The sequence below is a fragment of the Porites lutea genome, chromosome 4 (genome assembly GCF_958299795.1).
Source record: "Porites lutea chromosome 4, jaPorLute2.1, whole genome shotgun sequence".
In the NCBI taxonomy this organism is placed as follows: Eukaryota; Metazoa; Cnidaria; class Anthozoa; order Scleractinia; family Poritidae; genus Porites; species Porites lutea.
In genome coordinates this window covers 1,977,968-2,004,925 of record NC_133204.1, presented here as the reverse complement: position 1 = coordinate 2,004,925, position 26,958 = coordinate 1,977,968, and the positions used below count along the sequence as shown (strand labels likewise).

General features: G+C 40.6%; 2 protein-coding genes across 2 annotated transcripts; one reads left to right on the top strand and one right to left on the bottom strand.

The window, feature by feature from the left end:
• The first annotated feature begins 151 nt into the window (after positions 1-151).
• On the top strand, positions 152-5,650 carry LOC140933156 (chymotrypsinogen B-like). The gene is made up of 7 exons (XM_073382672.1): positions 152-223; positions 789-813; positions 1,375-1,491; positions 2,267-2,341; positions 2,829-3,021; positions 4,003-4,235; positions 5,309-5,650. Exons 1-7 carry the CDS (start codon positions 152-154, stop codon positions 5,629-5,631), a joined length of 1,038 nt encoding a protein of 345 aa, XP_073238773.1. The 3' UTR covers positions 5,632-5,650.
• On the bottom strand, positions 5,648-26,885 carry LOC140935212 (TELO2-interacting protein 2-like). Its single transcript, XM_073384751.1, has 15 exons — positions 26,783-26,885; positions 26,250-26,424; positions 19,632-19,756; positions 17,769-17,880; positions 16,247-16,503; positions 14,860-14,928; positions 14,095-14,148; positions 13,954-14,001; positions 12,763-12,882; positions 11,780-11,854; positions 10,682-10,747; positions 9,922-10,034; positions 8,989-9,077; positions 7,208-7,281; positions 5,648-6,113 (listed from the first exon to the last, which is right to left on the bottom strand). The coding sequence occupies exons 1-15, from the start codon at positions 26,876-26,878 to the stop codon at positions 5,985-5,987; spliced, it is 1,602 nt and encodes a 533-aa protein (XP_073240852.1). The 5' UTR covers positions 26,879-26,885; the 3' UTR covers positions 5,648-5,984.
• Between the last annotated feature and the right edge of the window lie 73 nt (positions 26,886-26,958).

Genomic DNA, 26,958 nt, shown 5'->3' with positions numbered 1-26,958 from the left:
TTCTCCTGCAGTGTAAGTCATTAAGACACATCACGGTTGCCCAAGTTCTTGTTTTTAGTTTTCACTGAAAAAAGTTCCTTCGTGGGTGGGTGAAGCATGAAAGCAGCGCAAAGGTATTTAAGGGATAAGGAAAACCATATTATTCAGTAAAATGTTATCAGTCATGAAACAGTGGCAAGGCCCTCAGTTTGTTCGTCTTCTAAATCGTCAGAAGTCACTTTCTGTACTGCACAAACCTGAATGGTCTCGGCGAGGGATTAATGCCTCGTGTTTTTTTGTTTTTGTTTCTTTTTTATTTCTGTTCTTTAGCAATTGTTTGTTTTTTCTTTTCCAATAATCGTGGAACTTTGTGGCAGGCGCACAGAAAGTTTTTCACAAGACAGCTGAAATATTTAAGTGTTTATCGATACATTACATATCACTATCGCGAAAATCTGGGACAGCATGTAAAAAGCTGAACAAAGATGTGAGGCTACGGTTAAAAAAGACATTTGTTCGAATTTTGCCTTGTTTCAAAAGCAGCTTGTCATAAAATGTGACATCTCAACGAAAAACTTTGTTTTATTTTCATAAATAATCAGACATAAATTCTTGAGAATTTTATTGCCTCCAGACACCCCTGGCCACAAAACAAAAGACTATATGACCAGCTGCTTTGTTTTGGATAACACAATTCAGAACAAAAATTTTGTGCAATTTCTTTACAAAATCACACTGAAGTTGCGCTTCAACAAGTACATTTACGTTCTCTGGAGCTCAACCATGAAGTTGTCAGTTTTCCTTGATAGCTTACCTTAATAGCTGAGAGTACTGGTAAGGGGAAACTGACACAATATAGGTTGCGGGTATTTCAGTTTTGTGAAAAAGGTGCAGCGAAAAACAGTTTGAATTCAGAAAATCAGCACATTTCAGCGGTGTTTTGACCTCTATATCCGCTGTATGTACTACACTACGCAGACTCTACTCAGAGAAAGAAAAGAACTTTTGGTGACGATATGAATTTGTACGTATAATCGTCTACCATAAAATTTCATGTAACGAATTCTCTTGTAAAATCACATGTAGATGTGTTCTGTGAAGGGAATCCCTAAGTCACGATTCTCGTAAGCGACAACCTTCCAAACGACCACTAAATCTTTGTGTTTGGGGGGTTCGACTTCAAGAATCCGAAATTTACCCTTTCCAAAGCTCTACTCCTTGCCTCAGCCGATTATTCAGATAAAGCGGTTCTACAGGGCGTAAGCCGGAAATATGTGGCCCAATAAGGGTCAGAGTAAGCGTACAAATACTTCGCTTAGGAAAAGTTTTAATACTGAAATGTTGTCCTAAGTGACTTTAAAAACATATCTACAACTAAAGGATCTTATTTTCCAGCTCTATGCTACGACAAATGGCCATACTGTCAAAACTACGTGAATAAACCTGAGAAACTCTGCGAAACAAATGATTTCATCAAATACAGATGTCAACAGAGTTGCAGACTATGTGGAGGTAACTAACTCACATAACTGTATTTAACTTTCAAGGTCAAGTCCGAGCTAGCTATTCTGGGGCTACAGGTCTTACTTTTGACAACCCACCTCGACTAGCTAAACCCAAGAGAGAATGATTCTCTCTTGCTAAGGCAACTGCGGGTTAGTGACGTAAGTGACTTCGTTCTGAAATTAAAACATTGGTTTCAACTGAGCGTCGGAGGAAATTTGTCTATACTTTCCTTGGTTGTGCATTTAGACGCTTTGTGATTGGCTCAAACATCTAATGCCATTTCGTCAACATGCGGCCAATAAGAAGTAACATGACGTGCTGTTTCCTGCGACTGGCGCACACTACGCAAACTTCGACATATGAATGGTTAATTTGATTGCCAGATATTGATTGGCTGGATTAGTTACTGTTTTTTGTGCCTTTGTTATGTACGACACTCTATCATTGCGCTCGACGTCAGGAGAACGCACGCAATGTAAACTCAACACGCGTAAAGCCTGATCAAGTACCGGAAACGGAAAGGTCGCGTACACAGGCTCTCCAGTCCATCAGGAGAGCTGTGAGTCCTTAACCTTGTTTCCAGGCCTTTTCAGTCTGAAACTGGGAGTCCTGTCTGAGTATAGCAATTCTGACCACTTCGCTAACAAATTACGCCTTAGGACTGACTTACGCTCGCAAGAATGATTAGCATGCACCTTTTTCGGGCGCAATACTCTGCTTAGATTAGTTATCAGAATGCAAACGATCATTTAGAATACGTTAATGTCAATTTGATGTTTAGGTCTTAAGCCACCAGCTACGCCTAAGCCACCGCCTGAACCGCCTCTCCCTACTAACGGACCACCCCTCCCCCCAGGTAAGATGTTTAGTTACCACGACCATTGACCATCCTTCAAGAAAGACAGTTGAACCACAATGCAATGGCCAACTTTTGCTTTAAGTCTTCACTACTATAACCACATAGTTTATCGCTTGGTAATTTAAGCTTGTTTGATATCATACATGTTATACAAGGGCGGATTTCTGGGTGGAGGAGTGGGGAGGGGGCCGCGGGCGCCCATTTTTCTTTGAAATTTTGTTCTATATTTATTGAATTCTCAGAAAAATAAATAGTATCTGTGTAGCTGACAATTAGGCAAGTGTCCTGGCCACCCCTTTCAGAATTTTCTGGATCCAATGCTGTTTTATTTCATCAATAACAGCTTTAAAAAAGAGACCTCAAATTGTAACCCTGTTTCTCACCAGGTAATTGTATGGATAACTCTTTGTCATTGCTACTACAAAACCGGTTTAAGCTCCTGACTAGTTGGGTATTCTGATTTGTACCTTGTACTTCGGTATAGGTGCATGTGGCATGAAACCAGAGACACGTATTGTCGGAGGCGCAAAGGCTCGTCCTGGTGACTGGCCATGGCAGGCCATGCTACGAAGTCCCCGCGGTTGGAGTTTCTGCGGAGGGACCCTGATAGCGCCCCAATGGGTCCTTACTGCCTCTCACTGTTTATGGAGAAAGAGACCCCAGGATCTTCGGGTTCGGTATGTTAGATCAGACCCTGTGAACACAATAATGCTTTGACGAAAACCTCTGTTTTCGTGTTTTAAAACAAAAAAACTACAAAAGCTCTGCGTTTACTCATAACCGTTTTCGCATTCTATTTGTCCGTCCACACTTAGTAGTCAAAAACGCATTTCGGGCGATATATGTTCGTCCCTAGGCTTTTTCTGGACGTGTTTCTCAGTGCGTCAGTGTGCCTATTCGAGTAGCCAGGCAATCTGCGTTTTCGAGCACCTTTAATTCGTTTTACCTGTCCACACCAAAAGGATCGTCGCCAGTTTTTAATACCCTTTTCAAAATCCTCCGTTCTTTTTTTTTTGTTTTAGTGCGGACGCCAAATAAACGCATAGAATCTACGCCTTTTTCAAAAGAAACAACAGTGTTAATAAGGTCTGAAATCATGACTCATGTTGCCTCATTTGCTATGGCGCATTTCTAAAGGCTTGGGCTCCAATATCATTCCCAGAGGACGCGTTTCCCTTGACCATAGGATGGGGCGATATTGCTTGGGTTTTCTTCATACCACGCTAGTTGAAAACAGATTTTGGGGGGACGGACTTCACATGGTAGCGCCGTCGAAGGGAGAAATTTTCGAGGACGCGCGCGCACAAGGTGTTCCCCTGGCGCGCTCTATATAAACTAACCAAAACAAAAACAAAACAGAAAAAGAACTGGTGCCTGCTTTGCAGGCTCGACTTCACGCTAAAATTGGTCTTTTCATGGGTAAAGAATAACTGCTGGTGTGTTCTTAGAAGGCCAGGTGCATACCTTCGCCTATGTCCACCCTTTAGACTGCACAAGAATCTAAGTAAACTTTAATGACTGGAACTGAATGAAGGAACCACGGGCAAAAAGTGCAGTGATAATGAATTCCTATACGTCTGGGTTATGCAAAGCATATCCAGCCAAATTGAGCCAAAGAAGGAGCAGTTTCTCAAATTTCTTTCATGTTTATTATGCAGCATGGGAGCTCATTGCAGAAAAGGAAACGATCCAACAACACAGCAAGACTTCGAGATTAAACGCATCATAATGCACGAACACTACAAGAAACCATTTGGCATGAGCAATGACATCGCTTTGCTAAAACTTAGCACACCAGCTAAGCTTAACAAACGCGTGGGCCTGGCGTGTCTACCAGATAAATCCGTGGGTCTGCCAATTAACGACATAAACAAGAAATGCTGGATAACCGGTATGAAATGTTTTTTCAACCCCGTGCAACGTGATGTTCCTGGATATCTAATAAAAAACTCCCCGTTTGGCATCATTTCTCCCTCGAGATTTGCCGAACAAAGGAACGCCATATTGCTTTGTTTAGAATAATAGGTAACGCATGAGTACTCCCAGATTGTCTAGGCCTCTCCCGATACGTCACCAAATGCATTGACCGAGAAGGCCTGGGAAGGCGCCGTACAGGGACTAGGCAACCTGGAGATCCGGATCTTGTTTGAGAGGTCTCGTCACAGACTCGACACAACGTTACATCACGAAATCAAACATCTCACAGTTCGTCGAGAATACTCCACTGAGCGCATCCTCAGCTATCCTCAGAGACCCGAGGACAATAGAATGGCCATGGGATGTCTACAGGCGAAATCACCGCAAATTTTATAAGAAGAACGGGAGATCATCCATGCACTTAAATGTTACTGATCCAGTTTCAGAAACATTGGAACTGCTTCAAAGTGGCTGTCCAGTACTTTTTGTAAACATTGCCGGGGTGAATACGCACTTAAACATTTCGTCCCACTTAGCTCATGACTTAGCTGACCTTGCGTCTCGGAGATGCATAATGCATCGTATTTTCAACTTTCTTCTTGACGATATGTGTGAAGCTTTGCGTCTCGTATTTGATTAGTTACACATGAAGTTGACGCTTAGCAACTGTCTTTTGCTGAAGAAATAGCGGGTACTCTATCTGGAACATACATTTCTCCAAGAAACCACGAGTTCCTTCTATGAACACAGCCATGACATTTTTGTGGTAACTTTTTTTCGATTTTTCGAAAGACAGTTTTTATTCTCTAGAATTCCTCAGAAGCAAACGGTACCATGCAAACTTAACTCTAAAGATCTTTCAATTAAAAGCAAAAAGCACAGGATTTGCCAATTATTGTGGGAATGAAATGGTAAAAGTAGACTTTTTGCAATACCAAAATGAGACAATTTTGATTTTATTTGGCCCAGCACATTGTTTGCAAATCTTGAACTCTACCCAAGGCTAAACGTCCTTTGCTTAGTATAAACTGTACTGTACATTTCAAGGTTGGGGAACACTGGCCTCGGGAGGCTCTTCAGCCACGGAACTCATGCAAGCCAAAGTACCGCTGGTATCCAAAGAGCGCTGTCTCAAAAGCTATCCCCGAAGAATCCATGATTCCATGCTGTGCGCAGGTCACGACGAGGGAGGAGTAGACACATGTCAGGGTGACAGTGGGGGTCCCCTGGTGTGTAAGTATGGAGGCAAATGGCATGTTGAAGGAGCCACAAGCTGGGGATACAGATGCGCTGCTAAAGGATACTTTGGTGTCTATGCAAACATCAGATATCTGCTAGACTGGATCAATGGAAATATGGCCAACTACTAACAAGTGCTATAGGCAACTAGATGATTGATCATCTCTTGCTGTAATGTGATTTAAGCATGCATGATAAAACAATGCTTAATCAATAAGTTCAGTCTGTTTTATTGGAAATAACACAGGGGCACGCTTCCAATTAGTGGGGCAGGAACGCGTGACAAACCCTCAAAACGTCTGCGTGAGAGGCTAGCTTCCAATAATCCCTCTTCCGTCCCAGTGGGCGCGATATTTACGCGTAATTTAGCCAAACGATGTAGCCTCTGTTAAGAGCCTTCGTTGACTGACCGTCTGTATCACACCATATAAGCATCAATATTGTTTCCTTTTTTTCTTTCTCCTTTTATAAAAGCCCTTTCCTCTCATCTGACATCTGCAACTTGGCAAGTAATCGAGTCAGTCATTTCACTTTCATAGTCTTTCAAAGCGTTCGCCGCGCACTCTTCTACTTCACTGTGTCCGACACCTTTGGATAACTCCTGTAATTGATCCTACAGTAAATTAAAAGTAGAAGAGTGTGAATGGTTTGAGCCTAAAAGTCATATTATAAGTAGGTGAAATGTGATCAGGCGAGTGTAGTTCTGCACAGGATTGTTGTTGACAATGACTGATGTTTCGACAACCTCTGCGGTAGTCATTTAGATGAAAGATTCTGAAGATGACTCGAGGTGATGGATAGCCTATTCCAGGTATTCAGATAGTAGAGCGCGGCGGTCAAATGGCGGGGAGCGAGTTAAATTGTGAATTTTCTCCCGCGCTCTACTATCTGAACGCCTGGAACAGGCTGTATTCAGTAACGCTTTCAACTTTCCCGCAACAAAACAAGAAACACGAAAGTACAACCTGAAGTCAGGTTAAAAGATAAGAACTGTGAGTCCAAGACATAACTGCTTAGAGAAAATCTAACAATAAAGAACCACCGCCAACACCATCACATCATAAACAACACTCAAGAATAACAACTAAAAAGTGGATAACTCAAAAAATAGTAAGGTGCGGTATTCGTCACACATTTACAATCTGTCACTCAACATGGCGAGGATATCTTTCTAGGGATTTTATAGTTTATACATTTCGTTCTCTCCAATAAAAAAGACTTCGCTACATTCGAGGTAGACTTTGAAGATCACAAGAAGAAAAACTAAGAAGCCATGGCAAAAGCTAAAGCTTAAGACACTTCTAGAACACGAAAAACACTAAAACTCAAAGTAGTGTAGTCGTGACGTTAAAACAAAAACGCGGCCTATTTTTCCTGAAGCTTGAAATAATTACAGTTTTAATTTATTCAGCAAACTGTGTCAACGTAGAAAAAACGAAAATGGGCAACGCTCGAACGCTGAACCTGGCTTCCTTTAAATTTTGTTAGGTAAATTATGTCCGCGGTTAGAGTGAAGAAAATTATTGAACAGGGCTGATATACAGATTCTACATACGGAACGTCTACGGCGATTTTTTTGGGAGGGCCGAAATTTAAACGAACAAACAAGGTAAGTTCCTTAATTGTACCGTTAAAGGGGAACGCATGAGGATTTTTTCCAGTAGGTGGACACTGTTTCTTTGCTTGCTTATTTTGTCATTAGCATACCTTGAATGATTTTCCACAACACCTCACAAGGAGAAGGAAGCACTCCGCAGTTTTTTCTTTTAATTGCTGATAAGCTAAAATGGGAAGTCGAAAAATACACTGACAAATCAACATCTGGAACTTTTAACGAGCTTGGGGGTTCAGATGTAGTCACCTTGCAAGCACTGAGTGGTTTCTCTCGTGCATAGCCCTAGCGTTTATGAAGTTATTTGCGTCGCATGTCACTCGCCGTAGTAGGTTTGTTTATCACACCACATACGCGACTTTGTGACATGCAACCCGAACAACAACCGTCACCTGGTTAGCTCAGTTGGGAGAGTCCCAGTCTGCTAAACGGGAGGTCGCGGGTTCAAACCCCGGCCGGACCAACACTCAGGGTCTTCAAATACCTGAGGGGAAAGTGCTGCCTTTGCAATGACATGTGCAAACTATTAGAATTTCTAGTCTTCTCGGATAAGGACGAAAAACCGTAGTTCTAGTTCTTGCGGGACGTAAAAGAACCCACACCACTGTTCGAACAGAGTAGGGGACGTAGAACCCTGTGGTGTGGCCAACCTCTCCTGGGCTGGGTGGGTTATCTGCAAGGAGCCTTACTCTGCTGTGTGTTCCGCACCATATGGTGGAAGTGATTAAATAAATAGTCTTCTTAAACGCTAAAAGCCATACAGGAGAAGGATCTGCTCGCAGGGTAAGATATACAGTCAACTCTCCTGTAAGCGACCACCCTTGGTGTACGACAAAGTGGTCGCTTACAGGAGGTGGTCCCCTGCGGGAGAAATCAAGAAAATAGGCTGACACTGAACTGATTAATGTGCTTACATAAAGTTATTACCTAACAAGCAAAACATTCGGCGAGAAACAAGGAACTGGCAATAATGTTTCACATCGAAGAGCGCTTGGAACTGTTGAAACTTTGTACACAACATTTTGCATCAATGTTACAATACACCTTTTTACCTACAGATCGTATTACAACCATCTTTTTTTGTAAGTCAAATGCTATAATCTGTTGCCATGCTTGGTCAACGCTTTTAAAAACTGAACTTTTGTAACATCCGAGCAGTGGTTTTCTTTCAATCATACGTGATCATGCCGGCTGGTCGCTTACGGGAAACAGAAAACAAAAGAATATGCAAAATTTTTGCTTTAAAAAGTGGTCGCGGTCATTAAGAAATTTATCTAGTGGCTGCTCACGAGAACGTTTTGAAACAGTATTTGACTGAGAAACAAAACGGTTATTTTCAAAGTGGTCGCTTACAGTAAGTGGTCGCTATGAGAGAGTTGACTGTCGTTAAAATAAAACAGAGCTTTCACTTGTACATTAAAACGTTTTGCCTGCGTTTCGCCCTAAAAAGTAAGATAAGAACGCGGCGTAACTTGCAGTGGTCCTCGATGCTTCTCCTACGTCTAATCGTATACTGGGCAAAAATCGGCGAAGTCGCCATGATTCATAGCTATTGGCGAAACGATGCCCAAATTTAAAATGACGATTTGAAAATGATCAGAATTCATTACATTCAAACAACGTATTGACCAGTTTTTTCAGTATTTTAAAAACGTTTACTTAATATTCTGACCCACCAATACAAACGTCTGTAAAATTTCTCGAACTTTGAGGAGCTAAAAAAACCGTGGAAAGGTCTGTTCGTGAATAATAAATCAGATCATTCAACCAAAATAAGCTGCACAGGAGAAAATGAAAGTATACAACCACAATTTTCTACCTTCCCTTCTTGGTAGATGTCCTGGTAAATAAACAGCGTATAAAGTAATAAGCTAACCTTGGGTTGTTAAATAAGGAGCTGAATCTGTCGCATCAACAAGTAACTTAAGAAGCGATTTCAGGATCATGGAGCTGTGTTGAGGAATCCTACAAAGAAAACAGCACCTTAGTAATCAGCCAAGTTTGCAATTGCGTGCACGTTTCAGTAACCATGCGTTGTAAGACACGAAAATGCCCTTTACTAATAAATTGTGTCAAAAACAAAATACAAAACTTAGTAAAACAAAAGTTTACAGTTCAATTTGTTGTAAACGTCCGGAAATGTATCGTAAATCTAAATCATTAATGCCCGACAAGAAAACATACCTAAACAGAAATCATTGGACCAGTCAATTTAATTCATTGTTGATTTGAGGCTTATGTTGGGCAACACGGCATAGGTATATATTTCATTAGTAAAATCCAACTAGTGGTCTATTATCAATGCTGCGCTCTGGTTGGTTGAGCTACTACTAGGCTCGAAAAGCGCCGGCTCTTCGGCGGCAAAAAAGGATTAAAGTCTAGCTTTAACTAGCTAAAATTTTTTTAATTTTCGATATTTTTGACCAACTAGTAGGATTTTACTAAAACAATTATTCCTCTCGCCCTCATGGCCTCAGAGTCAATAGCCCATGAGGCCGAAGGCCGAATGGGCTATTGACTCAGAGCCAATTTGGCAGTGGTTTTGCCCAAAATTTTAAACAAATCGTCTGTATGAGAGAATCACACTCGGCATTTCAAACTTGGCAGCGCCAAAGCATGTTAGAGAGAAAACGTCTGACTTCCGGTTGAGGTGCGTCGCCCAAAAACGCCTTTGCTTTCCTTTGCTTAAGCTCAGTATGGCCTAGTATCAGTCCCAGAAGTCTTTGCGAAAGTAAACTCGGCCCAGTTTCCTTGCCGCTGTTAAAGTGGCGAATTGTGAGTGAAAAGGCAAAGATGTCAAACGTCATACCTTGGCCATGCGTAAAGTATTGCGGTGTTTAAAGCGTCTAAAATGGCTAGCCTGGCTTCTTCGTCGGGATAATCGCTTACTTCCAAATACGATACGATAACTCTTAAAAGTCGCTGAAAAAAAGAAACGAAAAGAAACAACTATTACATCTACGTTCGTAAAACCATTATTCTTTTACGTCTAACCTTTCTCTCCACTCCAACACGAATAGGTTCGTAACAAATATCTGTCAACTGCTTCCCGTTACGTTTTCTCGCGCAGCACTTATAACGGCAAATCTGTCTGTATTTTTACCCGAAATGTTTTCTTCTTTCTACTTTCCAGACAGATTTTTAACAGTTTTGATTGTTTAGCCCTACTATTAAGGGAAAACTGAAGGCGACATGTACTTTCGGCAACATTAAAAACTCTAAAGCAAGTAGGGTGGATGCAAATTGCAGCATAATGGCGTCGCGTCAAGTTGCAAGTTATGGAGATGTCACACGCATTATTCCGCTTTAGGCCTTTATCAAATTTTTCCTTTAACTCAAATTTCAAATTGGAATTTTTGATAGCGTAACCATTCTAAATCAAACCCTTAACCTGTTTGAGCCTGGAGAAAGTTGCATAAATCTTCACGTTATTCAAAATAACAGCTAACGCACTCGTCCAGTCAGTCTTTATTCTAATGCCACATGTTAGCGGTTAAGCGCGTCGTTAGGTTTTATTGGCCCCTTAAGACTTAATGATCCTCAAATGATTGATTAAAAAACAGCTCTACCTTAAAGTGACGCAGTATGGTTATTCCCATGTACTCAATATAACCTCTCAATTGACTTGCACACGCCTGGTGGAAACAAAGGAGCAGAAACACACTACTCAAACCTTTCCACTTGATTAGTCGTAAATGTTACAAGGCTCTAGTCAGTACAGTTTGAGAAATATGCCTGGGAGCCAGCGATGACAGTTCAATTTATGGGGTGAGAAAGATCAATCCTTGTGTAAGTACGACACTAAAACTAGGTTCTCACTATACCAGGTAGCTTTTGCGCATGCACGAAAACCATATCGGATAGGGCTACTGTTCACACATAGGAACGGTTATTTTCGGCGCGATTTCTGTGACGGAGCGAAACACCGCGCCGATTGATCTCTAAAGTGGAGAGTTCACATATCGGATAGGTGATCATACAATACCGGATATATTTTGGCTGTCCAGTGTAGTGCGAACACAGCCAACGGCCTGCAACAACGCTTTCGAATCGAAACCCACCAAGCATGAGTGAAGTTCCTCATGTACCAATCCGAGAAAACGGGGTGCTACTAATAGGTCTCGCTCGGTAAAGCGATACCATCACCTGCAGTGGCGGATCCAGGGAAGGCCTTTTTTTTTAGACCAAACTGAGGGTCCTAAGGGCCGGAAAAAGTTTTTTGAGACCGGGCACCCCCTTATCTGAGGGTCTGGATGACCGCCCCCCCCCCCCCCCCCCTTCCCCCATTATCTAAAGGTCTGGATCCGCCACTGACCAGATGAAAACCTGCAGTACGCGGTCGAAACATCGCGATGGAAGCGATGGAAAACAAAGGGCCGATCGAAAAACAAATGATAAACGAGCTTGTAAATCCTAAAAAGAACTGGAACTGGCCTGCTCGGTCGCACTCTTAGTAATATCATTGTACACGAGTTGAAGGTCGATGATAAGAAAATTAATTCCTTAGTAAAACAGCTAGAGCAACACGTAGTTTTTCCAACATTGGTCCTAGTTTGACGTAATGTTTAAATGGTGAGTAGACTAAAAATTGAGGATCGATTGAGCGACCATTACCACCACGAAGACTGCATGAAAAGTATTTTGCCTAAAATAAGCGTCTCGCTTACCCCCCTCATCGCTATCTTGCTTTCAAACTCCATAGATGTCAGCATTATTTGAAACACTGAGTCGCATTTGGTTGTCTGTGAGGAGACATAAAAATGGCGCAATGATAAGTGCTTGCAATATAATTTAAACAATGAGTGTCGAGACCAGTAAGTTATTAAAGATGTAAATTTTTGTTCGTTGTGACCTTAGCTGCAAACATTACCTAAGAATAATATGTTTAAAATGAAAAAGCATTGTAACTTCGGGCCCACAGAATGCGAAATTTAAAGCAAGGAATCTCCCAGTTATGCCATAGAGTTCGATTCATGTTTACGGCAAGCGGCAAACGAGAATTTGTACCACGTGACCAAGCTTTCCCTTTACTTGTCGTTAACGTTTGTTTAGTTCGACAAACAAAATTATTAGTTTCACATTACTTTCATCCAAAAAAATTGATTTTGGCTCATCCTCGGTGTAAAAACCCCAGTGAAGCTCACGAGTGACGTAAAACAATGAATACAAAGCAGCCACTGAGAAGTCAACACAATAGAGCCAAGGAAAAAAATAGCTAGAAAACAAAGAAAACTCCACAGGTTTTTACTCCTAGGGAAACCCTGTTTTCGACTGTTTTTATCAGCTTAATTTCTTTTTTGAGAAATTCTCATCTTAAATTTGCCGTTTATCGTTTGCCGAAGTAACGAAGCTGCCAACTGACCTTCGCCGGTTAACGACTCTCTGATCTCTCTTGAGTGATTTAAGACGGTGAAAATTTGTGGGTAGTACTGACTCTCCTAGCAGAAGGAAACCCCAGTACAATCTGAGCAAGGGGGGGGGGGTAAATTATCACGGGCAGCCTCCGTACTTTAAGTCATAGATACGAGGCTGAGCCCACAGATTTTTGAAGTAAACAAGCTATATTACCCATTAGATGTAAATTAACCACCCAAATAGTGGCAGTGTTATTGGTAATAATAGTAGTAACATTAAAATTAATCCAGCCTACTTTTCTTCCAAACCTGGGTTTCGTTGGAGGTGGTTCCAGCACCTTGAGGATGCTTAATAAGCAAGGGTGAAGAACTCGAACCAGGCAGGCCTCGCTAGTGTACAGGTGACGCTGAGTGGCCTAGTAAAATGCGATAACAATACTTAAGGCCGTCTCAATTTAAAGAACGGTCTTTAAATGCTCTACAGTTAAAACGTGACTGGTAGAACATTTTTCTGTGAAGGAATACTAACTGTCCCCGAGTTTATTCTTAGCGGTAAGATGTTTTTATACGTTTATACTACTACATGAGAAATTTCTGTAGTTTGATTGGTTTAGAGCTGGGGTATTTCAGTTTATTTTGAAATACATACATGTGAAAATTACAAAAATTTTGCGGGTAGTAGTATAAACAAATAATAGTATGATTTGTACGTGAATTTTGGCATAAATACCACTCGGGATATTTCAAAATTGTCTCAAATTTCACTCTCCTAACGGCTCGTGAAATTACATATAACAATTTCGAAATATCACTACAAATCATGCTATTACCTATACAAATTTTAGTTAGCATGTAATTTTACTAAATCTAAATTAGTTTCTGTGTACTGCAGAAAGTATGCTTTAAGTTGGTTGTCTGTTTAGGCACTAGCTTTAAAAAAGTGCACTCTACCGACACTGGCCCGGCGTCAATGTTGGTGTGAATGCTTTCATCTTAACATCTTACGTGCAGTTGTGGTAGACGTTTGAAGAAGAAGGGGAAGGATAAAATAGAAGCGCGAGGAGGAAAGCAAACGCCTGCAAGGACGTTATCGTTTTCACCATTCTATCCCTCAAAATTCGCAAATCCGTTCCATCTCCCTTCTTTCTATCCACACAGTACTATTCGATCTTTCAGAAAAGATATAGCCATAACGCGAGTCTTTTCGAAACATTTTATCAATTAAAGGCCTTTTTAATTACTTAAATACAACATTTTTCTACCCTTTCATATACCACAACTCGTGAATTCCCAACCTTTTCATATACCTGAAGCTGAAAAAGGTACCACTGTCTCCCTATAAGTCGTTAGAGGGAATACCCCCCTTTAGGAGTCTGCATACAATATAGGAATAGAACTGATTTTCGAGTAAGTGACTACTGCACTTCAAAAATATAATTGCAGCATACTAACTGATTTCTAAAAAAAATTCTAGTGCGTCAGTTTACCTCAAAAAGAACATCAGCCCTTCCATACCACTGCAGTTCCGCTGAATTCTACAATCGAAATTAACGCAAGAATAGTTTCTAATATAATCTGATCCAAAAAAGGTTTTATTTTTTTCAGTCACTTATAAACGATCTACATACCATGTTATCAACGACGTGCTTTAGACATTTTAAACCCAAGACTTTGTTTTCTACCTGTTTGTGAAAGGAAAAAAGGACATTAAAATTGAAAACGCAAAAGCTTCTTATTGCCATGTAACTACCAACTCTCTAAAGCTGTGTCACGAAATTTATCAAAATTCAAACAGTGGGAGTTGCCACCAAATTGAGTGAAACATAAAAATAAACTAAATAACAGCTCGAAACATTAAAGGAAGGTACAAATAACAAGAGAAGACAAGGATTGACAAACTTGAAAAGACTGGAACGGATTACAATTGAGGTTTTTCAAAACTTGTCAGCCAAACAGTTTCACAAATTTCATTTTTGTTGTTTTTAACGTTTGATATAATGCTTGGGAGACATATTTGTTTCACAGGAAACTGTGGTTTTGTCATTCACTAGTAATTTCTTAAGTCCATAGAGAACAAGGACACGTTGTTGGCATTATCAACAAGGTGAACTAGACTTCCGTGACATAGCTCCTTTAAGCCTGATGAAACATATAAAATAATTATTAATCAATTGATTTCTGACACTTAATTGTCATCATTTGGGGATAACCTTAAAAGTGTATTTTACACGTGTAGCCATTACCTTAGAGCCTGAAAACAAAAGCTACACTTGTAAATTATACTTTTTGTAAAGTTTTTATCAAATCGACCCTTGGTTGGGTGAATGGATTGTGTTCGTCTATTGGTGCATGTTGTACGATGCGAAAAAATTCAAATCATGGAAGTCTTGTACCTCATAATCATCTATAAACAGCAAGAGTGGAGACATCAGTTTAGGGAAATGATCGCCAACAAAAGGATGCTGTCAAACAACAAAAATGAATGTTATCTAAAACGCACTATTTTCCTTCCCAGTCACTGATAAAGGCATGTCAGACATGCATCTAGAAATAAAAATAAAACAAAAAACTTTCACTTGGTTTGGGAAGAAAAAGTTCAAGAATTCTCTCACAGAAAGTAATCTTCTCTGTCCCATATAAGGGTAAACTTCAAAACATATTATGTACATTACACATCACCCAGTTAGCTTGGTTGGAAGAGCACCACTCCGGCGAGCCATAGCTAGTGGATTAAAGCCCTAGCCAGGTCTGTTATAATCTGGTGACATGGGATTGGCTGTGATTTAAGATCTTATCTCAGATGTCTCAGTTCAAATGATCGTGTCAAAGGGCACCTGTTGGTGTCATGCCATGAGACCTATCTCTTCAAAAGTGCTTTTCAATTTAAGTATGACATCAAAGCACCCACAATGACAATGTCTGAAAAGAGTATAGGACATGTTGACCCCAGTTACAGCTGTACATGCTCTGTCTCACAGTGAGGGAGGGACTTTTACAAGTGCGCAGCAATTGTGATTACCAAGCAAAGATTGGCAAAAGGTGATGAGCCATTTGTATGAGACACAATAGTGTCATTTACACGAGGAAAAATAAGACGCGTTTTACACAAGACGCATCCTAAATAACATGCAAACTGTCACATTTATATGAGCATGTCTTAATGTAGAAAATAGTTATTGGTAAATCCCTCCAAACATTAATGCATGCGTACGATGCGTTTGCATCTTACATGTAAATAAGACCGGAAGGTCATTCATTGCAAAGCTTTTCACGTCTTAGCTCGTCTTAGGTAAGACACGTCTTATCTAAGAACAGGTGTTCACGGCTGTACTTAGATAAGACGCGAGAGGACGACTGGACATCGCTGACAATTTGACTAACAATAAACGACTGTTTAATAAACTCTGACAATAGACGCATCAAAACGCACCAATGACATTATGAGTCTTCATAGCCAATAACATCACGGCTTAACAGACAGACGACCAATAACATCGCGACTTAATTGACCAATCAGGTCAATAACCAGAGTTTAATACCATCAACGGACGTGATACAATTCACTTTGACTCAAAAGATGACTACCGGTTGTCGAAACGTCAGTCACTGTCAACAACTACAGTCCTATTCAGCCACTCAGGACTACGCTCACTCCGACGATCATACTAAACCTACATATGAAATGACTCCTGGGTTCAAACCTTTTACAGTTTTACATCTATTTATTATTAATTAAAGTGTTTTTACATTTAAGCTTTGTGTTTGTTAATTTCCTCATACCTTCAAGCCTAGAGTACACCACACCAAGACATGACGAGCCAGTGGAGATCTTTTCCATGTGTCTTTGAGGAGAGAAGGTTTAAGATAATCTAGAATATGTTTGAACAGTCCTGATTGAAACAGTGTATTAAACGTCTGTCGACTGTCTTCTGAATTATCCTTGGAAGAATTTTCACTTAGATTCACCTCAAGGCAGCCACAGAGGAGATCAGAAATAGATGAGCAGTGACAATAGGAGCAAATAAGAGCCAGTAATTCTGAAATAAAAACATATCAAAAAAAGCGTTGTACAGCATACACCAGTCTCCTGTACTCCTGTTGCACTGTCATCAAATGAATACACCCCATTTCACAGAAATTGTGAAAACACTACCCTGGGTGCCTGAGACTTTTCTAGCGCGGTTTGCGGTTTCTTTCAAGTCTTTATAGTGATTTTTCTCGCGGCTTCGCTGCTCGTAGCTTCCGCCTACGGCCAACAACAAAAATTCCCACCGCACGCGAGAAAAACCTCTGGTACCCAGGGTATGAAAACACAGGCAAAATTCTGAAAAATTCACGTGTAAGATGTCATTTGTGAAATTTGACATTTATTTTCTCGGGCTCTCATAAGAAGTTTTCTTTGGTGTTATTACAAATAACTTATTACATCTATAGCCCTCGAAAAATGTAAAAAAGCATGCGATATTGTCTAAATTATTCTGGTACAAGGTTTTTGTCCACTAAGAATTAAAATCACTCAATTTCCTAATGTATTCTGTCTTAATATGAATGTATCATTCCTCAGAAACATGACAAAATTAATATGGAATGCGTGTTGCCACAGACTTTGATGGTCCTCATGGAAGTGTTGCCACTTAAACAGTGAACTCGGTACAGCTACTAAGATGGGGCTTGAAACATCATCAAAATGTTTCCCTGCGACAACACGAATTTCATGCATGAGTTGTATGACCCTTAATGTGGAGGACAATCAGCATGTTTATGTTCATCACAAGTGCCAGGTCAGCACAGTGTTGCAATGTACTCTAGAGAATATACTCAAAAACGGTTATAAAATAAAAGAGGGGCTAAAACGAACAACTTCCTGGGGTTGGAAAGTCTTATCTAAGGATATCTGAATAAACCTGGGCATAGATACTGATTCCAGGCATAACTGTTTGTGATTTCTTGTTTGGTGTGACTGAGGGCCTTTGTCATGGTCCATGTGCTGTTCTCTGCTAAAGAAAACTGTTGTTTGATTGACCAAAACTTACCCAAAAGAGGAAACATTTAACAAACTAAACTGACTGCCACAGTTTTATTGTGAGAAAAGACCAAATTGTAGTGCTAACCCTAACCCGCAAAAATCGTGTCCAACCGGAAAAAAATGGGTCTGTCGCAAAAGAAAAGAATTTTGGTAGTGAGAGCAGGATGACACATCCGAAGCAAACGGGATGGCGGGAAGAAAGGAGAAATAGTGGCGGGAAGCGGGATTTGGAAGCCCTATTATATACGCTCTTAAATCTATTTTTAAGATACTGACCATGAGCGGTTGTTTTTGATTGTTCATCTGTCCAGGGATGCTCTTCTACATTTGCTGCACATAATGCAACCAAACAACAGGCTGATTTTCTCAAGACATACTTCTTGTCAGTCTGTGGAGTAAACACACCTTTTAAAAGCAAACAGCTGATCAGAAGGAGCTGAATTATGTAATACTCCATCACATGCAAGAATCATTATCTATTGGAGGGTACAAAGTTGAGCTTGATTGTTCAAACTCTATCCCAGCTCATTATAGATTATTTCCATCCTTCCTGGCCATTACACATAGGTAATTTTCTAGAATTAACCACATCCTTATATGAAATACTGCAGACAAAATTCTATTTTTAAAGTAAAATTAAAAATATTTAAAACTTTTCTAGTCTGATAGGTGCATTCAAAGGGGGTCGGATCTGCCCTCTGTATCCACTGCTGCACAGAGAAAATTGCAGCCCCTTGATTTTTGTCTTAAAACTGACTGGTTTATGGAAGCTACATGTAAACGTAAAAGAGATATTATTGGACAAAAAGATCATAAAAACATCATTAACCAGTATCACAAACACTCAAAAAAAACAGAAACACATTCTAAACTTACTTCACGAAGCTGAAGTACTGAGTGTGCCAAATTTTCATTTGGACCTGCACTTCACTTTCAAAAATGGAATTACATGTATACGCATCTAAAGCTAAAAATTAGTTTGGAAATCCTTCAATTGTAAATTACTTTGGCCACAAATACTTTTTTACCCAGTAACTAGCCCCTTGTCATTCTTTACTTAGTTCCTCACTTCTCAAAGCTGTGGAAGTGTGAAAGTGTTGAATAGTTTGACAAAGTCAGGATATTGCCTCACATTTCCCCCAGTCATGAACCCCTTGCCATTCTTAAGTTAGCTCCTAACTTCTCAGTTTATTCCCCACTTCCACGCCTCAAGAGAAGTGCAGAACAGAGTACATTGTAAAGAATGATAACGAGTTCATGACTGGAGAAAAGTGCGACTATATCCTTAATTTGTCAGACTGTTCCACACCTTCAGACCTCAAGGAAGTGTGGAACTAAGTGAGTAAAGAATGACAAGAGGTTAATGACTGGAGAAAAAGTGCGACTATATCCTGTCTTTGTCAGACTATTCATCCACAGCTCTAAACATCTGAGAAGTGTGGAACTAAGTAAAGCAGGAATGATGACAGGTTCATTACCAAGGGAAAGAGTGTGACAATATCCAGACTGTCAGACTATTCCATATGTCCACACCTCTGAGAAGTGCGGAACAACAAGTACATGTAAGTAAAGAATGACAAGGGGAAAAAGTGCAACTTTAACCTGACCTTGTCACACCTTTCCACACTTCCACACCTCTGAGAAGTGTGGAACTAAGTAAGAAATATTAAAAGAAACTCTGGTTGTCATGGTCTGGGCTGGACATGGCTCACTTGGGCTTGAACATTTAAACCAATAAGCCTTAAGATGACAGCAGCAGGTGCTGTCTTTGCATCCTACATAATAATATGATAGTAGTAATAAGTATGCGTAATAGCATGATTTGTAGTGATATTTGGCATAAATTAACCACGGTTGATGTCTTAAGATATTATTGTTATTTGTGATTAATTTTCACGAGCTGTTAGGTGAGTGAAATTTGAGACAATTTTGAAATATCACGAGTGGTATTTATGCCAAATATCATGTACAAATCATGCTATTATTTGTTTATACTACTACCCGCAAAGGTTTTGTAATTTTCACACGTACTTCAAATTGAAAAACTATTCAATACTCAAGCTGAAATACTACTGCTCAAAGCCAATCAAATGCAGAAATTTCTCATGTAGTAGTACAATTATTGAAACATGGTGGTACCTGAGTTAATCTACTCTGTGGCTCCATTTGTTCAGCATCCTTGAACACAGTGCACAACAATTGACAAATTTTCATGACGGTAAAAGCTTGTGCATGATACTTCATCATTTCTTCTTTATCCCATCCTGAAATGGCACACACATTTTTGTTCTCAATGTCTAATTGAATATCCTAAATTATACATTGACTATTCAAAAAACTGACTGGTCACCAATTTCATAATCAATTTTTTTTTTCATTTATTTGACAGACTGATAAATGATGCAGGATAAAAAGGCTGGCAGTTAACAATTGAGTGACACCTTGAATGCATTGCAGGCACAATTTTTACTGACAAATTAACAGCCTGTTAAAATAGTAAATCTGCTGACTCCAAATGTATTGATAAATTAATATTGGGAGCACTTGAAAAAATAAAGCATTCAGTCTTAGAGGACAATCAACAAAAAATATTCCATGCTCTATACTCTTTTAAACAATGATGTAAATTATGCAACGCGCACTGTGATTGGTCGTTGCCCGTGATCTATTAGAGTACAGACCCAGGGGAGGGGGGTACTACCATATATGGGCTATATAGGTATGTGGCGCTTTGAAGGGTATGGTTTTCAAGCAGTTTAGTCTGGGATAGGGTATGTAAATCAGAGAGTCTGGGTCTAGAACAGGGTATCCTTTTCCAGGAAACTGATCAATTGGTTAAAGATAATTTTCAGTCTAGACTAGGGAAACCGGGAATTGCCACTCAAAAATATAAACAAAATCAAATCAGTTTTGTTTTGGCTGGACTGTGCTAACTGTCCTCAGTACTTTCCGGAAAACAACTACTCTAGGATAGCAGGGTAAGAGAAAAAGTTTCCCATCCGCTTGTCCTCCAGACAAGCACTAAACATGTATTAAATTTGGTTGTCCAAAACCCAAGAGTTCTTGTCCAAAAAGTTTAGTTCAAAACTCGAAACTCAAAAACAATCGGGCATTTAACGCTTTGAATCGCACTATTACCCTTGTAAATTGTTTTTGACTTAGAACTAAAATGGAGCTGGTAAACAAATGAAATGACTGTGGAATAGCAAAGTTAAAAGGAATATGTAAACTTATGTTGCCAAGTATGAGGTTTGCTTTTATGACTTTTAAGATGAATATTAATTCTACCATAATTTGATGACAATTTTCAACTGTTTCTTTATTTTTTCTAATTAAAAATGTGCTCGTCTCACAGACAATTCATGCCAAAGGTTGACATGTCCAAACTAAATTTCTACCTTTGCTGGCTCACGTTCTTAAACTTCAACTTGTTTAATCAGAACATAGTGAACTCACAAGTGGCCATGACAGTAAACTGTGACAAAGCGAGCCCGAGCGCGCACACGTAAATACTAAAATCTGATTGGATAATGCAATATCGTCACACCCTTTCTTGTTTACAAAGAAAGTGTACAAACTAGATATAACATAACAGAAACAAACAACTAGCCAAGCACTAAAAAGAAAATGTCACTGAACGCTCTAAACACAGTGTCTTTCAAACAATGTCTTAGTTAAAAGCTTAAACAAAGTCACTTGGATACAACAAAGTCTTTCAAATGGCTAGGTGGTCTGGAGGTCCGACCACTGCGAGTAACTGGCAAATTCACTGGCTTTACAGGCATAGACGGCGTTGAAACATCTGCAGGATTTAGACTTGTGTTGGGTTTCTCTGCAGCAGCAGCCTCTTTAGGAGGTGGAAATTCCTGTGAAGTTCCTGGCACTGGCTCGTTAGGGGGGAGTGGGGCAGCGAACGTTTTCTCTGGCATACTGAGAGACACAGGTTCGCTACTAGAACGTACTGGCTCTTTGCTGCTTCTGAGGTGTCTCCTGTTTCTTCTGAAAACTCGCCCATCCTCAGTTCTCACATCATAAGACCTCACATCAACTTCTTTTTCTACTCGTGCCTTGTACCATCGGCCAGATCTATCTGTTGGCTTCACACGCACAACTTCTCCATTGTTTAAGGGTGGTAGTTCTTTAGCACTGATATTGTAGTATTTCGCTTGCAGCTGTTTCCTCTTGAAGAGTTTTCCTGGGACATCTTCCACTATTTTGGGCTTCAATAGTTCACTGGTAGTTGGTATCAGTGTTCTAGTCCGGCGCCCGAACATCCTTTGTGCAGGGGAACTCTGTAGACCTTCAGAGGGCGTGTTTCTCCACTCTAGTAAGGCTAGGTAGATATCTGATCTTGCAGCTTTAGATTTCTTCAATAAACTCTTGGCGGTCTTGATGGCGTTTTCTACTTTCCCGTTACTCTGTGGGTAATGGAGAGAACTGGTAACATGTTCCATGTCATAATTGCTTGCGAATTGCTGAAACTCATAGGAGTTGAATGGTGGACCATTGTCACTCATCAGCTTACTGGGGATTCCATGCCTTGAGAAGTGTCTCTTTAGGGTATGGATGACTTCGCTGGCAGTTTTGTCTTTGAGGGGGTTGATCTCAAAGTAGCTTGAATAGTAATCCACAGTACAGAGGTAGTCTCTATTATCAAAGTGAAAGATGTCGGAACCAACTGTTTCCCAGGGGCGGCTTGGGATCTTGTGTGAGATCAGTGGTTCTTTGGGCTGTTCTTTCTTGTAGCTGGCGCAAACTTCACACTTGGAGATGTAATCTTTAATTTCAGCTGGCATGCCAGGCCAATAGACAATTTCTCTAGCCCTGCGAAGACAGCTTTCAATACCTGTGTGTGCACCATGTAGACGCTCACGGATCTTAGGTCTGAGGCTTGATGGAATCAGGCATCGAAGACCTTTGAAGAGAACTCCATCCTGGGCTGTCAGTTCATCCCGGACGTCAAAGTAGGGGTGAAGTTCTATTGGCAGATCATCTTTCTTCTCTGGCCAACCCTTTAAGATAACTTGAGTGAGGGACTGTAGGACAGGATCTGCAGCTGTTTCTTGCTGGATCTCTACAAGCTGTGGTTCTGAGATAGCTAGGAAATCGACAGCATGGATTCGCTCGGCCTCTTTTTCAGTAGAGGAGCAGTCTGTGTTTGGCAGGTAAGCACGGGACAAAGTATCTGCTAGATACATTTCAGGACCTGGCTTGTAACGAATCTCAACATTGTACTGTTGTAGTCTCAGGAGTAGGCACTGGAGTCGTTTCGGTGCTGATGCTAGTGGTTTCTTGCAAATAGTCTCCAATGGCTTATGGTCAGACCAAAGAACAACTCTTCTACCATAGACAAAGTGATGGTTACGCTCCACTCCAAATACTTGGACTAATAGTTCTTTCTCTATTTGAGAATAGTTCTTCTCACTGGCTGTGAGAGCTCTACTTGAGTATGATACAGGTTGCCCATTCTGCATCAACACAAATCCTATACCACTGGAAGATGCATCTCCCTGACCTTCCACAGGTTCAGCAGAATTGAAATACCTCAGGACTGGAGCTGAAGTGACAGCATGCTTGATACTTTGAAATGCTTCTTCTTGTACTGCTGACCAACTCCATTCAACGTCCTTGTGAGTTAATCTTCTCAGTGGCTCACAAAGTTCTGAGAGCTTACTTAGGAACTTGGACAGGTAGTTCACTAGGCCTACCAGTCTTCTAACTGCAGCTACATCATTTGGTCTTTCCATTTTCAGTATGGCATCAACTTTCCTTGGGTCGGGTTTCACTCCTTCAGGTGTAAGGACATGACCAATAAAGGGCGTTTCTGAACACTTCAGTTGTAGCTTCTCTCGGTTAAGCTTCAAATTTCGCTCTCTGCACCTGTCTAACAGCTTCAGTAAATTGGCATCATGATCTTTCACAGCTTCATCAATGCTTGCACCATGGCCTGTAATAAGGATGTCATCTGCAATCTTGTATATTCCATTCAGGCCCTCTAAATTCTGATCCAGTTTTCTTTGGAAGTATTCAGGTGCAGGAGAAATTCCAAAAGGCATTCGCAAATATCGGTACCGGCCCCAAGGGGTTTGGAATGTAGTCAGCTTGCTGGATTCTTCATCTAACTGTATCTGCAAGAAGCCATCTTTAAGGTCTGCTTTTGAAAACACTTTAACATTGGTTAACTCAGGGAGTATGTCTTCAATGACTGGAAGCGGATAGTGACTTCTTTTCAGGGCTTTATTGAGATGCTGAGGGTCAATGCATACTCTAAGCTTCCCGTTAGGTTTCTCTGTAACAACTAGACTAGACACCCAGTCGGTTGGTTCTTCTTCCTTGACTATAACACTTGCTTTCTCCAGGCGAGTCAACTCATCTTTTAACCTATTCTTCAATGTTAGAGGCACACGACGAGGAGGCATAATTGCAGGTGCAACAGTCATATCTACTTCCAGGTGAAGAGCTCCTTCCATACATCCTAGGCCTTTAAATACGTCACTGTAAGAAGCAGTAACTTCCTCCATGGTTAGACCTTGACAGTGAGTTTTAACCACAGTTTCATTAACATTTAGGATGTTTTCATGCTGAACGGTGATCAGTCCCATCTTCTGTGCTGATGTAGAACCAAGGAGTGGAGTGTAATCTTCATCAATGACCACAAACTGAACACAGTACTTCTTCTGATTTTTCGGGTTACGCAACTGGATTTTTGCCACACCCAGTACCTTCAGACTAGCTTTAGAGTAGGTGGTTAATTTTACTTCGGTTGTGTCAACCACAGTATCTTTTGGCAGAAATTTACGAGGTAACACATTGCACGAGGCTCCTGAATCGACTTGCATCTTCACTAAGACATCTTCAATTTCGATGTGTGCAAATATTTTACTCTTGAATTCCGACATTTCCACAGTATTGACAGCGTTTTGAGAGGACACAGACAAAATTTCTTCTTCAGACGAGTAACTTGCGTCATCGCTGTCGGCAAGCTGATGGACCTTTCTATGATTGGATTTCTGAGAAGACTTCTTGAAATCGCTGGATTTCTTTCCACATTTTACAGCGAAGTGATTAGGTTTTCTGCAGGAAGAACAAATTTGACCATACGCGGGACATTTCGCTCTATTACGCTCATGCTGACGGCCACAAAACTTGCATTCCTCGACGAGCTGATCTTTAGGAGATTTCTTCTTTTCCTTGCGTTGATTTGGTTTTTTAGGCTCTGCTTTCGCGACCAAATCAACCTCACTCGATTGTTGGCTTGGTGCCATTTCTTTGAGCTGTGCCGACGTAGCTTCCGCGGCTCGGCAGATATCCACACATTTTGACAGAGTAAGACCAGATTCTTGCAGTAATTTCCTCCTAACAGCATTTTCTCGGACTCCACACACAATTCTGTCGCGGATAAGGTGGTCTTTCAAGGTTCCAAATTCGCAAGTTTCGGCGAGAGCTCGCAAAGCGGTCACGTACGTATCGATGGATTCTGTTTGTTCTTGAGAACGGTTATTGAATTTGTATCGCTCGTAAATTATATTGGTTTTGCCAATGCAATGCATCTCCCACAATTCCAGGACCTTGGTTATGTCGGATTTCTCCTCTTCACTTCTAAAAGGTAGACCATTATGGATTTCGAGGGCTTCTTTACCAATGCAGGTGATAAATGTTGCAACGCGAAGGCGGCTCGTTTTACTTCGAAGGTCGGTCACCTCTTCGTAAGCATCCCATACTTGTCGCCATTGCTTCCACTCTTTCGACAATTTTCCACTGTGTATTTCCAGTTTCGGCGGTAAAGATACATTGCACATAAATGAAGAAGCCATAATACTTGCAGAAGGTGCGGTAGCGGACGCGGTAGCGCCTGAATTGGCATCACCATCACTCGGCATATTTGACTAGATTTCGACGACTTCAATGTGTTAAGCTGCGAATTTATCAATGAAAACTTGCTTGTCTTTACCAAACGCGGTTCTGGCCGTTTACTTCTGACACCATATAAAGAATTGGCTCACGTTCTTAAACTTCAACTTGTTTAATCAGAACATAGTGAACTCACAAGTGGCCATGACAGTAAACTGTGACAAAGCGAGCCCGAGCGCGCACATGTAAATACTAAAATCTGATTGGATAATGCAATATCATCACATACCTGTCCGAGACAATTGGACATAGGTTTCGACGTACCCTGGATGGGGGGGCGGGATTTGGGGAGTTTAGTCTAGTATAGAGTTGCTTCAACTGAACTAGCTCTGGTATAGGCTAAGGGTTCCCGGGTCCCAGTGGCATATCCCCACCCAAAAATTCCTAAAGACAAGTAATCCCCCCCACCCCCTCAGGCATTGAAAAACTTTTCGGAGAAACTGAGCACAAGTAAGACAAAGAAGAAAAGAAGTAGCAGAAAAAGGAAAAGTAGCCTATATTACTTGAGAAATGGTTAAACTGGCACAAATCATTGAACAGTCAAGTGGTGCAAGGCAAGTTTGTCTTTTTTTTCCTTTCTGTTCATTGTATAAAACAAATAGATTCCATGTTGCCGTGGGTCTGTTCAGTAGATCACAGAAGCCATCAAAATTTGGTAAAAACATCACTGACACCAAAAAAAAAAAAGAGCCCTGTAAATGTATGCCTGTGGCTCATGTGGCTCATGTGCTCATACAGAGGATATTGTTGTGTAATTTTTCAATGACATTGAGTTTTAAATGTGCATTTCCAGTAAAGTTTCTTTAAAAATTGTCCAGGAAAGATGGAGAAAAACAGGTAACTCACCGTGTTCATCCAAAATAACTGGCTCAGCAAACTCTACTAACTTCTCAAAAAATGCAGCGATTTTCAACTTGTAATGAGATTCTTCATCTTGATCACCATCACATGGCTTTGTTCGAAAGTCCTGTTTTTTTATCCAGTCTCTGTATTTTACATCCAACTTCTCCTCCACATCATTCTGTGATACATATTAAATAGATGTTAGAAGTTCTGGAGGAAACCCAATGGCATGCGCAGTTTTATGGTTGACCACGTCTACCATATGGACCAATCTGCTGTACTGGTTGTAACGTGGACTATGTAAGTAAGTTCAGGGGCATTCCATTGTCAAAGATGCCCACACAAAATTTATCATTCGGATCTCGATTTTCAAAATGAATGGCGAAACAAAAACTTGAGGGTTCGGATTTCAAGTCATTTTATAAATTAGGGATGGGGGGGAGGGGATGTACGGATAAAAAACATGTAACCTTGGCTGTGAAATGAAGTCGAGAGACATAAGCGCCGATAAACACAACACATGTTGATTAATTTACCTTTCGAAGAAGTGATTTCACTTCTTTGAGCTCCTCATCTGATAAAAATTTGCTCAGTGTTCGATAAAACTCCTTTCCTCTCGCTTCGTCCGCCATGTTGAAGACGATAAGGCTTGGTTGCTAAGAGTCGGAAAAGCAAAATTAATCTCTGTGGGGTAGGGTTATGCTACAGGCTA